This window comes from Rhamphochromis sp. 'chilingali' (assembly GCF_963969265.1).
Source record: "Rhamphochromis sp. 'chilingali' genome assembly, chromosome: 16".
Classification (NCBI taxonomy): Eukaryota; Metazoa; Chordata; class Actinopteri; order Cichliformes; family Cichlidae; genus Rhamphochromis; species Rhamphochromis sp. 'chilingali'.
In genome coordinates, this window is record NC_137943.1 from 17,010,963 (window position 1) to 17,024,688 (window position 13,726).

The 13,726-nt window shown below is 39.3% G+C and overlaps 1 protein-coding gene across 1 annotated transcript in view; it reads right to left on the reverse strand.

The window, feature by feature from the left end:
• Positions 1-13,726, reverse strand: part of tnr (tenascin R (restrictin, janusin)) — a 211,756-nt gene that overhangs the window by 14,141 nt on the left and 183,889 nt on the right. The window contains exon 25 of the mRNA XM_080907118.1: positions 5,590-5,720. Coding sequence (XP_080763244.1) covers positions 5,590-5,720 — 131 coding nt within the window. The remainder of the gene's footprint in view (positions 1-5,589; positions 5,721-13,726) is intronic.

The window sequence follows — 13,726 nt, forward strand, 5'->3', positions numbered from 1 at the left end:
GAAATATTCAGCCGGTTTGGCCGGGGAAAAAAAATCATACATTCTGAAGCAATGTGTCCATGTGAATTATGCAGGGAAGCAGCTGGTAAACGGTGTCTCTCAGTCTCAGAGGATCTGTCATTGTCCCGCTGGGTTTTCAGGGTCAAGATAAGATTTTTATTGCAAGTGAGCAGCCCCGTCTTATCAAGGCTAATATATACCTACGTGCGCTTGCTATCAATTGTGTACGTGTAGCCGAATGGTTGGATGTTGTCCTTGTGTAAGATCTTTATCATTCCAGACATGACCATTACTGATACATGTATTTACAAACTGTTCTGTTCATCAGATAAGAAATTAATCTCAAAGCTACTTTGTGTAAATTATAAGAGCCCATTATCTCGCTAAGAGGAGAAGCTGATTGAACAGCTTTAAGGCTCACCACTATGTGGTTAGATTACTGCTGAGGTAAGACCGAAGCGAGAACGAGCCATACCCTAAAGCAGAGACTGAAAGAGAAAAATCTTAAAAGCACTTCAGTCTGTTGCTGTTGCTTTTATGGGTTGAATGACTCATGTGTTGTTCAATACCCTAAATTCATGATGCTATGAACAATCGTTGTTTACGCAGCTCATAGCAGTGAACAAAGAATGAATAAATAAATCATCACATCTGAATAAATGATAAAAGACAGGGTTCACACAGGTGCTGAAATACTTGAGAATGCTTGAATTTTAATGTGGTGTTTTCAAGGCTTTATAAGAGCTTGGATTTTGAATAAAGCAACTGAAACTGAAACAAAGCAACTGAAACTTCGCTGCCATATCTGCCTAAATAGATTGCTTTTTAGATAAAGTAAATAAGCCCGAGGGAGGATAATTGCTTTTGCCTTTTACAACAAACACAGACAACGCTCGAGGCTCACTTGCCACCTTAATCTTTTCGTGCGTGGCGTCAAATGTGATCTGCCGGTGTTTTTGGATGCGCGTCCTGTGATGCAACGTGAGCAGGAGATGACAACATGTCAGGATGTTGCTGTTTAACTTAGTGAGGGCTTAAAAATAACAACCGCAAATCGTGGTCGAAAAGAGGAGCAAATACTCAAAAGTCTGCAAAAAGAGCACGCAGCCTTTCACAGTAAGAGAGTTTGCGTTGTAAAAGATGAACCGCAAGTTTTTATTTATTTCTTTTTATTATTCAGTTTGCTAAATTATACATTTCTCGAATCTGTACCCCATCTGGCAATGTTAACACACAGACTCCTGAGGATGAAATGGACTGTGATGTTTAGCAGCAGAGAGTCAGTCTCCAGTGAAATTCCTAAAGCTTTTATTTTTTTTAGCTGTAAACTCTTCACACTTCACTCACTCAGCTCTGGACTAATCTGATCTTTCTCACATTGCTAACTCGGTCAAGTCTCTGAACTCTTTCCAGTCATTAACATCTGGAAAAACACCCAGGACATTGTTGCCTGATGTCTGAAGAAACAGATGTACATATATAGCTTTTGTGTGTGTATATTGATCTATATTGATTTTTCCTCATATCACGTGGCATTACACCAGCAGTTGTACTATAAAACCCCAGAGAGGTATACCTGAAATCATGCATCTCCACATTCCTCCACACAACCGCTCCCAAAGTATGGAAATGCAATTTTTCAGCTTATTTACATAAATATGCACATATATCATTTATACCAGCTGTGTGGGGCTGGAAAAGCTTAATTTTGCACATTGAAATGTGTCTGAAATCATCTTCAAAAGATTATAGAAACCCTCAGTTTGCCTATAAAATGAAAACAATTTCTAAATCTGTTAGCTTATTTTTTTCTATTACACAATTAAAATGCTACAAGGCATACTTTGTAAAAAAAATAAATAAATGTCAAAGTGACTTAAATAGCTAAATAGCTTTCTTTTCCTCTCTGTCTCTGAAAGAGTGTATTTGGAGTTATAATGAAGCGTAAGAACAACCAAGATACAAAATGAGTGAAGTCACAGCTGGAAATTTTAAGCAGCTTATGTGTCAGTTTTTAAAGATAGGAACATTTCTCCATCTCTCCTCTAGAACAGTAAGAGGAGTGTTTAGCTTGTTCAGGTAGCAGCTTTTTGGTTTAGTGCTGACCATTGCTCACTTTTTGCAAAAGCATCGTCTGCAGCAGGTCATGCCATCTGTCGCTAATTAACATAAATACTTCAGCACCTTGATGGCACTTTATTATCATCATCATCATTATTACTATTATTATTATTATTATTATTATTATTATTATTATTATTATTATTATTATTAATAAAGAAAATTAAACTATGGCCACTATGGATTTTTGAGATCACTGCTGAAATGCCCTCTTTCCACTTGACTACCTTCCAAGCGCTTAGAGTGTGTGGCATATATATATGTGTAATCAACATTTAGGTAAGTAAATCTTAATTGCATATTTTTTTTAAATCCAGTAAGAAGTTCACTTTCTTTTTATCCACCAGGATGAGCTGACCATATGAAGCAAGATAGGCCAATGCTTTTTCTGTTGTTTACTCCAAATAGTTTACCTGCTATCTGAACGTCCCAGCAAAAATTGAGACTCATGCAGACAGCCAAAGTTTTTGTAATCTGTCCAAATGTCTAATTTCTGTGAGCTTACATGAACCATAGCGTCAGACTTGCGTTCTGAGCAGACAGGAGTGTCACCAGCTTCAGCTTTAACCCACCTCCCTTAAGGTTTAATGTGTTGAGTGTTCAGCGATGATCTTCTGCGGTTTCCCCCATTTCCAATTCCCAGTTTGAACTTTAGGGTCACCTCGGCTATGTTTACATGCCTTAAATCAGGGATATCAAATATAAGGCTTGGGGGCCAGAAGAAGCCACTGGACGGCTCTGGAAAATGTGAAGGAGTCATTTACTTTTAACTGTATTTTCATAAGTTTTACAGCTTTTCCTACTGATAACGATTCCTGTTATTAATAGAAAAGTAATTAAGTAATAGACAAACAATTACATGAGACAAAGTTCCTGTTTTTCCACTATGTCTTCAAATGTATATTTGTATGTATTTTTTACAGTGTGTTCACAGAAAAAAATAAGATTTTCTCTGAATTAACAAAACCTTTTTATTTTAATTATGGGACAGTCTGACACACCTTTTTCCTGTAATTTACACATTTATTATATAGTTTCACTGGTTCGGCCCACAGTGTAAAATGACATCCCAGCCTTAAATGCTTCCAATTCTGCCATGTGATTGGCTTATTATATGCATTATAAAGTGGCCGAACTTGAGTAGCTAATAAAGTGGCTGCTGGGTGTACCCAGAGAGAGCAAAAGTAAATAATATAACAGTATATATTTAACGTGTACTACTATATTATTTACTTACATTCGATTTAAATTCAGAAAATTCATGGAGTTATTAATGCACATGAAAGCAAAGTGTTAAAACTAGTACATGAAATGTTGATTCTGTGTTTGAAAACAAACCATTACTGTGGGAAAAAGGACAGAAACACAGAGAACAGGGTCAGCAGAGAGATTCTTGATCTAAGAAAGAGCTTTGCTTGTGTAAAATCTCATAAAAGAGCTCATCTCAAGAGTCAGACTGCATTCTTTGTGCATGAGTGACACCCGATGGACAACCGCACAGCAGTGCCACACTTGCAAGGTCAATTTGCGTGTGTGTGTGTGTGTGTGTCTGTGTTTGTCTGAGAGAGCAAGGCCTGTGGTAGGTCATCATTACAGTACATCAGTATGGATCTTTGTGCTTGTTTTGACCACATGGCTCTCGCTAATGTGCTTTATTACCGTTACTGAGCCACATCAAAACATTTAATCAAAATAAACAACGTCTCTACCGAGGCACATTATAATCATATCTCTATTTGACAGGCAATTTCACTGTGTGAGTGTGTCTGTCCCTGAATGCGTGACCGCTCCCCAACAAGGGGCTTTACCTGATTGAAAGATAAAATTAGAACTTTAAAGGGATTATCATGAAGTTGTGATTCTGCATTAATATTCTGTCCTGATCACTGCTTAACTCGGTGTATTAATTTCACTAAATTCGCACTTTCCAAAAAGAGGTTTCAACACATCTGACATGAATTATCATCTTTCCGATGCATTTGCTGTTGATTATACCTGAGCAATTAACATCCAATCATCCTCCATGGCATGTATATAACTCTTGAGGAGGATCATTCGGTTCTGTTGTTTGTTTATTTATTCATTTTTAATAACCTTACAAAAGAAACAGGGTTCATTGTTGGGGCAATGATGGCATGAGCTTTGGTCACAAATGCAGTTTAACTGGCTGATATTTCAATAGGAGCAGTGAATATAGTCACATCTTCGTCTATGACATCAGTAAATATTGTCAGAATTTGTTGTTGACAGTTTACAATCGATGACAGCGATGCTCGTGCATTTGTCATTATCGAGGACACGATACGAGACTGCGTCTGCAAGAACTGCCCGCTGACGAATACAACGAGAGGGAGATATTACCAGGCTGGATGCTTGACCCCTACGGGGAGGGGGTCCGATGGCTGTGCTGTGATCTGTTTGATGAGAGTCTCTGCTGGCTGCTCTTCTCTGTCTGTGTGCTATCTGTTTCACTGTGGGCGTGTAGCTGCAGGCTACAGAGGACATCTATCAAAATGTATGTGTATGCGTGCATATGATTTTAAGTGTGTGTGTTTAAGTGTATGTTCCAATTAATGAGGTGTAGCTTGCAACGCATGCACACCTACATGAAATGAACACCAGACTCACACCTATGTCTTGGAAAACTGCGGCTGTGTATTCCGTGGTTGGATGAGATCTCAGATTTGATTGAATCCAAGCGATGCCACTATTTACTCCACTAATTCTTTAAATTTCAAATAGCTCTTTGCTGTTAAGCCAGTGTTCAAAAATCTCTGTTATACAAGTTACATAAACATTTTATTGTAATATTTCATTTCATTTCGAAACAAAAAGGAGGAACCACAGGAAAAAAAGGTCAAAATATACCACATTAGTATAAACACTAAAATAGAAAGTGCGTGAGAGTGGGAGTGCTGGGTGGATGTCTTCAGCTTTATATGGTTTAAAAGATGATATTATTTAATGAGGGGAGAGAAAAAAATAAGGAAAATAGGAAAATGAAAAAAGAAAATAAGATAAATACATACAGGAAGATCTTTGTCCTGTGTGTGGATTCTGTGGATACTGGGAAAAATACTCCTTCACATGAAGCCTCTGGCTTTACTGTTACAAGTAGTTCTCTTGTTTTGTTTCCAGACTAAAACCTCTCCAAACAAACAACATTTTAGTCAAATCAACAACTTATCATTCAGTTACCAACTGAAGCTGCAGCAGGTTCATGGTTCGACGTGGGGTTTACTTTGGATCAGTAAGTGGACCAGCCCTTTCCATCCGATATCTGATGGAACCGAGACTGTGACAAGATCGGATAGACTCGCCTTTTAGACACTGCTCGTCGTTTCATTTAAATAGGTTGCAAATATCAGAATACAGGTTAATTATGCTATACAAAAAATAGGAACCAGCACTACCAGTGGAGCTCAGGTTTAGGGGGTCGAGTTGAGGCGAGCGGGTTATGCCACTTACTTTACGGCTGCCGTCGGGTGTCTTGTAGGTGAGCATGTAGTTGTCTATTTCTGCAATGGGCGGCTGCCATGAAATGAGAGCACTGCGGTGATTCACTTCACTGGCTGTCAGGTTCACGGGTGCATCCATGGCTATCAGAAACATAGAAAACACATTACTTTGACACTCGTGAAGAAGGTTTGCAAGACATTTAGGCAACGGTGAAAAGACTTCTACTGGTGCTGATACTGCACATAATAATGCTGTTCTTAACCCTATAATGCCCTTTGTATCATATTTTTGCTGTTTCCGAGACCTCTATCTCAGCAACATGATCAATACTTGCCATAATTTCAAAATGTTACGGACAAAACTCTTTTTTTTTTTAAATATAAAATTAACATTGTTGTTAACAAAAAGTTGCCAAAAACGCCCAATGTATTAAATGCGATACAAAAAATATATAATAAATACATAATACAAATATATTATACACAACATGATATAGCAGAAAAAATGTGGATTTTGTTATAAGGGTTAATAAACATCTCAGTTCCAAAAAAATCATAATTTTCTGGCTATTTTTTGACGGGTTGAGTCTTACAGAGTAAATACCCACTGAGATCATGATTTATTACTCAAGACTGTTATTAAAATGTTCACTACCTTTATATTTTATTGGTCCAGTAGTGATATGGTACACTGGTGTCGAGTGCATTGTCCAAGTACCACCCCTGCAGTTTGAGGAGCTTGAGCAAAGCTAGGAGATGCAGATGGGTACAAAAAATGACATCTCTGAAGCTCATCTCTTTGTTTGGATAAAACTACAGCCTCCGCTGCCTGCTCAGGTTTTCTCTTTATGGACAGAACAAGCAGTAGACGAAGAAAAGTGGCAGTGATCCAGCCTTCTAATAAAACCTCAGAAGCTCAGATGAAAGAGTCTCGAGTGTTAAGATATAAATTGCATTCATGCCAGTACTGCTGAAGGCCATCTTGAAAGGGTTTAATTATTTAGATTTTTCTGCCACTTAACCACAAGTGCAGCGCTGCTGATCTCCATGAAGAAGGATGAGGCTGCCATTACCACATATCTCTTAGTGTTAACAAAATGAAGAGATCATGCACAGTAATTTGTTTTAGTCCATACGTCAGTATTTCATATGTTATTTCGAAAAAAAAAATGTTACTCAGACAGGAGTCAACGGCTCATTTTGAGCTGCAGAGTAATATGCCAAATATTTACTGTGCTGCACTGATGTATGAAGGGATGTGTCATCCGCTTAATTTGTGTGACTCATTTAGTCTTTTTTTTTTTTTCAAAAGAATGAAAGTCTATGATACAGCTTTTTAGTACTTACACTACGAGACCATAAAAGTTTTCTGTATATATACTCTAAGCATTTAAAAGATGCCAGTTTTATTATAAAGGCCCCTATTGTGCTCTTCAGTCAGATTCTGTTGCTTTTGTAATTGTGAATTTGTATATCTATGGTGCGAGATGACATCATTGATTTATTTATCTTGGACAAAAAGGCTCATAGTGAACACACCATCCCCGACATCCAGCTTTTCAAATGTTCTTTTCACATTCATTACATATAACACACAAAATCTCTCTGTCTGTCCATCTGTGAACTCTGACACAGTCAGGAGACGAGCAGGCAAACTTGAGCCACAGCTACACCTTTTCCACATCACATATTATCATTGTAAATGACCATTAGCTTGCTTCAAAGCAACTTTTACAGATGGAAGCAGTGAGTCTGATAAATGCACAACTTGATGGCAAAATGTTCTAGGTGTGCTCTTTCTTTAGTGGTTGTTAAATTCTGTTGTATGTTTTATATCTGCCTACGGAGAATCGATGTGAATCACAGAATGACACAGTCCTGAGCTGCCTACAGACTGCAAACGATAGCAGAACTCTAATTTCCTTTTTACCTTTCATAGCATCTGTGATATTGAACCCTTGGTACGACGACCAACGTATGTGTTATTCATTTGTTTTATGTAAATGTTGCAAAGATCTAAAAAATACTGCAACATAGTGTTTGATGTAATTTCTAAACTGATCACCTGCCAATGGGCTAAAATGAGCCATTTTTTATGGCTTATGCACCTACAGCATCATATAAACATCCTTATAAGGTCTCATTTATGGCCACAAAACCTGAATTATACGTTGTATATTTCCGAAAGCACCTAACAATGGACTAAAACCACAGACTAAACAATACTGTAGCATCGACATGTCCAAGTGAGTCCAGTGTGTCCACCTTAATGCTTTATGACCAGTGATGATTTTGGCATCTTACAACTAAATTTATAGCCATAAGCTAATAGAATAAACAAAAAAATTCAAAGCACACCTCACCATCTCTACCTTCTAAGAAATTAACAACAGAAAAGAAAAGAGGAGGTACTTGTACACTTTAAATGTACTCCAGGAGGTGTGTACTCTAAAATCTCCACATCAGCACTCCTGATTCCCTTTAGGGCCGGCTAAAAAGAGCAGCAAGATATTTTTCCATGTTTAGTCGCTGCATATCACTATGGAAGCCCGTTTCCGCCACTAAAAAAAAAAAAACGCTAGTATCCATAACTCGAAATTTCGAGATAATAACTCGAAATTTCGAGAAAATAACTCGAAATTTCGAGTTACTTTTCTCAAAATTTCGAGTTAGCTCTGTCAATCAAAAATATACGTGAATGAGGTCGCTTTCTTGTTACCCGGAAGCATATGGCGCAGGACCGCGCACTCAAAAACGGATCCCAACAAATTAAAGTATGTTTGCTGATAGTAACACCATGTGATTCAGCTAATAACACATCATTTGTGAAGCCAGGCTGAAAACACTCAGCAATCTGTGCATTCACGACTGGATGTAATACCGGTAGCTTAGCTGTAGCATTTGTAGCTGAGGGCTTCAGCTTCCGGGTAACATGGAAATGACGTCATTCACGTAGATTACTGATTGGCAGCGCTAACTCGAAATTTCGAGTTGCTTTTCTCAAAACTTTGAGTTAATATGTCGAAATTTCGAGATAATAACTCGAAATTTCGAGATAATAACTTGAAATTTCGAGAAAATAACTCGAAATTTCAAGAAAATAACTCAAAATTTTGAGTTATGGATCCTTTTTTTTTTTTTTTTAGTGGCGGAAACGGGCTTCCATATATCACAGCCTCAAAAAGCATTCAAACCCTTGATCAGCAAGCCCACCCAAGTTTTACCGCACATTACATTGCATCATCCAAGAATATTCTGGGTCCCTGCACGGTTTTAAACAAGGCCTGATTACAGTGCCTTTGTTGCTACTTTAACCACATCACAAGAAGACTCACCTCAGTTTCCAAACCTTACATCACCCTTTTTAAGCCAATATCTGATCTTCTGACATGTCGCGGAAGCACCGACATGCTCCAGCCTTATTTTAGTGCATAATATAAAATAGATGACCCTCTATTTGGAAAATCGGTTTCTTGGAGTTACATCATGACTCTGGGGCACATCGTCAGACACTCACGCAACAGCGCTCAGTGTTAGGGAGGACTGAAACAAATGAAGTGCTGAGCTTTGTGCGCTCAGCAGTCCAATGTCACCTCTGTGAATAAGAAATAAAGATATCCTCTACATGGCCGTCTCTTCTTCCGATTCCCTCTGTCTGATTTCCTTGCTTTTGATAGCCGCCCCCCCACCCCCCCCCACCCCTTTTTTTTCTCTTCTATTCGTCCTCTGTAGGGAAATTAACATGAGTTTTTAGGACTCCAAGGATTAGAAGAGCTGGGGAGTTAACTCTGAGCTCAACATCAAGCCCCAAAACTGAACTCAGACTTCATAAAACTTTGCAAATACAAAGAAAATCCTCAGCACCAGCTTCCCCGCACACTTGTCAGTTAAATCCTTTTGTGTGTACACATGTGGAAAGATCAATGACAGCTCGGTAATTAACTGCGTGTACCTGAGCTGATAACCTCCTGAGAGATGCAGGGTGCCTTCTCTCACAGAAGGTGATAGGCAGACTCACGCTGACGGGGGGATGTTTTAGGGTGAGAGGAGTGAGTCGTCCGCTTTAAGACAGAAGAGGCACTTTGCAGAAGTCCAGGGTGACGTGGCAACCTCCTCTCATTGCATTAAGTTTATTGACCTCATCTGCATCTTATGTCTGCTTTTCCTCCTTGTCCCTTTGTCTGTTTTCTCCCACGTCCACATCAACCCAGGGCCTTCCACTTTCCTTATCTCCATTAGCGCTTATGTTTCACTCTTCTTCTCGTTTTCCCATCCTTTGCCCACCTCCTCTTGTCCTCCTTATCTGACAGGCTGTCACTCTCTTTCAGCGTGCTGCAGAAACAATGGAGTTTATCTATTCTTCTTTTCATTCCCCCGTTCTGATGAACACTGCGGCTGGATTATAGCTGCGTAGGGGACAGGTGAGAGTGGAGCTTCTGATTCATAGAAATATAACAACCATCATTTAGCTCGTCTTTATTCTCCCCTTTCTCTTCCGTCTCCAGCTAAATCTGTCCCCTTGTCTCTCTCTCTTTCAGGCTCTCCCTCCAATTAAACCTTTGCATGGAGTGCGGCCGAGCAGGTGTTTCACAGTTCCTGGCAGCTCTGGCGCTCTATCTTTGGATGACGAGGTTTGAACAATGGGATTGGGATGAATAGGTTTGGCTACATCTAATGACTCATTAACACACGTTGTAAACAATTCCAGAGGAGGAAAAAAAATAAGCACACACAGAGCGGCAGATGGGAAGGGCAGCATGGGCACCAGCAATTTGTTGCAATGAGACAAGAGGGAGGAAGTGACTCTTCTTTTTTTGAGTGGATATCACATCCCTGTGCCAGTTTACGAGTGAGTGATGGTGTCTGGATGATGTATAGGCCATCCATTTGTGTTTATGAAGTCAAATGTAAGCAAATGCTACTTGGATAAAACTCACAGATGGAGCGATGATGGCCAAGACAATACTGTGTTATTATCTTTTAAAGTCCAACTGTCTACTCCGGTATACATACGTGCCCGGTCAGTCACTTTTTTCTCCGTTTCCTTTTGGAGAACAAAAACATTTGGAAATAAAATAAATGTGTATGTCATATCTTTTGTTTTCACAATTGCTCACACCGCGGTTTTGCCTTCGTATGCAAATCAGTCACACTGAGCTAGACAGCAACCTGCTGCACAACACAAGGACTAAACACCTTGAATAACTAATGTTAGCTTTTCTGCTCAAGTCTTTTTCTTATCTAACTATTAAACAAGAACACACGTGTGGCTTCTTTAAGGATATAAACTGAAACAAACATCTTATGGCAAAAGGTGCTCCATTAAAGTCAGTTTGTAGGATGTATTGCCAATTAGCTGGTCAGTTGGTGGAACTTGAGAAGTAAACAAACTTGCAAAATTCACTAGATGTGAGTATTTTGTGTCCTACGGTGGAGCAAAGACACTCGGAAAGTCTGCAGGCTGCTGTCAATCAAACACATCCATTCCCTATAACCAGCTGAGATGAAAAGCAGCATTTCTGTCTGTTAACAAATCATTTATGATGCACGGACAATATTTAAACGACAAAAAAAGGATGTCTTGACGGCTTTAGTGCATATTATTTGATATTATACTAAAAACACAATATACAATATATACGATGTTCTATTTTCCCATAAAACATTTAACAGTGCAGGCTTTTGAGGAAGCAAGACGATAAAACTGTCCAAAATGCATCATTTGCCTGAAGAATAAAGATTACGGTTGTGTAATAGCGGCACTCGGTGAAGAACTACAGTATAAACCAGAGCTGCCTGCAGCAAGGATTGCTGCTGCTTGAGAAACGTGCCAAGCTCTTCTCAGCTAGCGGGTTCAGACACATCTGAGAGAAAAGTCCCGGTGCTGCAACCTACAGGCTTATGCGGCCACCTTCAGCAAAATCCCTTATTTTCTAGCCTTTTAGCTTAAATATCTGCCTGTGGGGAGCCAAAACTGCCTCTTCTGACAACAAAAAACTTTCATCTGTGGTTAACAGGCTTGGGGAATCCAAAAAGTACTGTGCCACCACCCGAAAATAAATAAATAAATGATTAAATAAATATTAACTGTGGATGAGCCTCATCTCTTTTTCCACACTTCTGTCTGTGCTGTGCTCAGCAGGCATAGAAGAAAAGTGAAAACCTGACATCTAGAACTTTTACTGACCTTTTGGACATGTATATGTGTTTGTATCAGGTAGACAGGAACTGCAGCTTCTATTTGAACCTTTATGGATTCATTCTTAGTTTAAAAGAATTTGTTAACTTATTTAATTCCACGCTAATCAATATATCTATGAGTGCAACGTGAGAGTACCTTTACAAATTTAACAGTATGATCTTTCTGTGTAAAACATTTTAGTCAGCAGTATTTGTGCTCTAGACAAAACCTACTCACAGGCTTACTGCATAAAAAATACACAGAGCAGTAATTCTCAACCCTGTGATCAAGTAGACAGACACAAGAACAAAGTATTCAAAACAAAAGAAAAAAGCAGAAAAAAAAGATAGCGGGAGTAGGCAGGGTGGCACAGCAATAGATCCAAAGCCGGAGTAGCTGACCAAAACAATCAAAGGTCTCATGTTTTCTCCCAGCTCATTCGCAACTTGACATTTTCGGCTGGAGTGCAACAGCGTGAGAATGCAAGCTGTGAGAGAGGAACAGAACCGTGCTTTAAGGTTTCAATTAGGAAGCTTAATTAACAACACTGGAAGAGCTCTTTGAAGCTGAGGTTGACTGAGGCTCCCCCTGCTGAGACATGTCATCATCAGTCCTGGAAGGCAGAAGACTTAATTGTTGTGCGTTTGAGAGCTCACAGGGCCACACAGCACACAGCTGTGTGAATAGAGCCTACTGTATACAGTACGTGTGCACTGTGAGGCCGACACTGTCAAAAACTCAAATTGATTTTAGTCCCTTTGTGAATTCGGGCAAAACTCAAGAGAAAAAGCAGTGGATATATAAGTGGACAGAACAGAAGTACAGTAGAAAAGAGAAGGAAGAAACTTATTTTCTCATCTACAAATTTAACAGAATTCAGCTTTGATAATTTCTGTGGCTTTATGCTCTTTTAATGTAGGGCAGAATAGATCAAATACATTTCTGAATGAATACACCGAGTCCTCTGCAAATGCCTTTTCCTCTTTTCTGTCTTCCCCACCTGAGAATATTTCCTCCAGATTGGCACAGCGAGAATACATTTAGTCTGTTCCACTCAGAGAAGGACACCAACAAAAGGGAAGCACCCGACCGTTTTCTTAATCCAATAAGACAGGACATTCAAAACAAAACAAAATCCTTGTCCTCTTCGCTCACTCCGTGGCGTTGCCTGGATCACAGCAATTTCCCAGCTTCTATTATATGAGGGATTCTAACCGGGGCAGGAGCACGCGTTTCCATCCTTCTTGTTTTGTTTTCTCGAGAAGCAGAGGTACGTGATGCACAAGCAGAGCTACTGTTTCAAAATTAGAAGCACCTTAAACTGCCAAGAACATTTGTTTATGTATGAGTTACTATATGCATATGCCGCATTGACATGGATGCAGGCACACCTAATTTTCCTGAGCCCACATACATGTTTTGAAGTGTCTGGAGCCTTGCTCTCATACATTGTCAGAGCTTGTTTCCATTTCCAGTAGTTCGTATCTGCTGCAGTGCAGGACAGGCATCTCTGGTGCTCATATCCCATAGGGGATGTGAACTCCTCTGCTGACTATTTTTTTTATTTTTTTTCCCCTGGAAGAAAAATCTAAGTTTACAGAGCTGCAACTCAGCTAAACTAGAACAATTCCTTCACCCCTAACTTTCCTTTCAGTGGAGCAGGCGACAAACGTGAATTTACTGTGGGGGACAGGTGGAGGTGGAGCAGGGATGAGTTTAATCCTCATCACATAACGACTGTTTCACCACATCTACCGTCAGGCAGAATACAGACTCTCTGCAGCAGGTTTGAAAAAGAATCAAAGCTATTTAAATCAGTATCAGAATACATTATTAATCCCTGAGGAAATTATGTAATAAAGGTGTACATACACCTGACTGGCACTGTGAAACAATCCATCACAATATTAAGTATGCCTGAAATTCTTGCTGTTAGTCTTTTTGTTCCAAACTTTGATGCATGCAT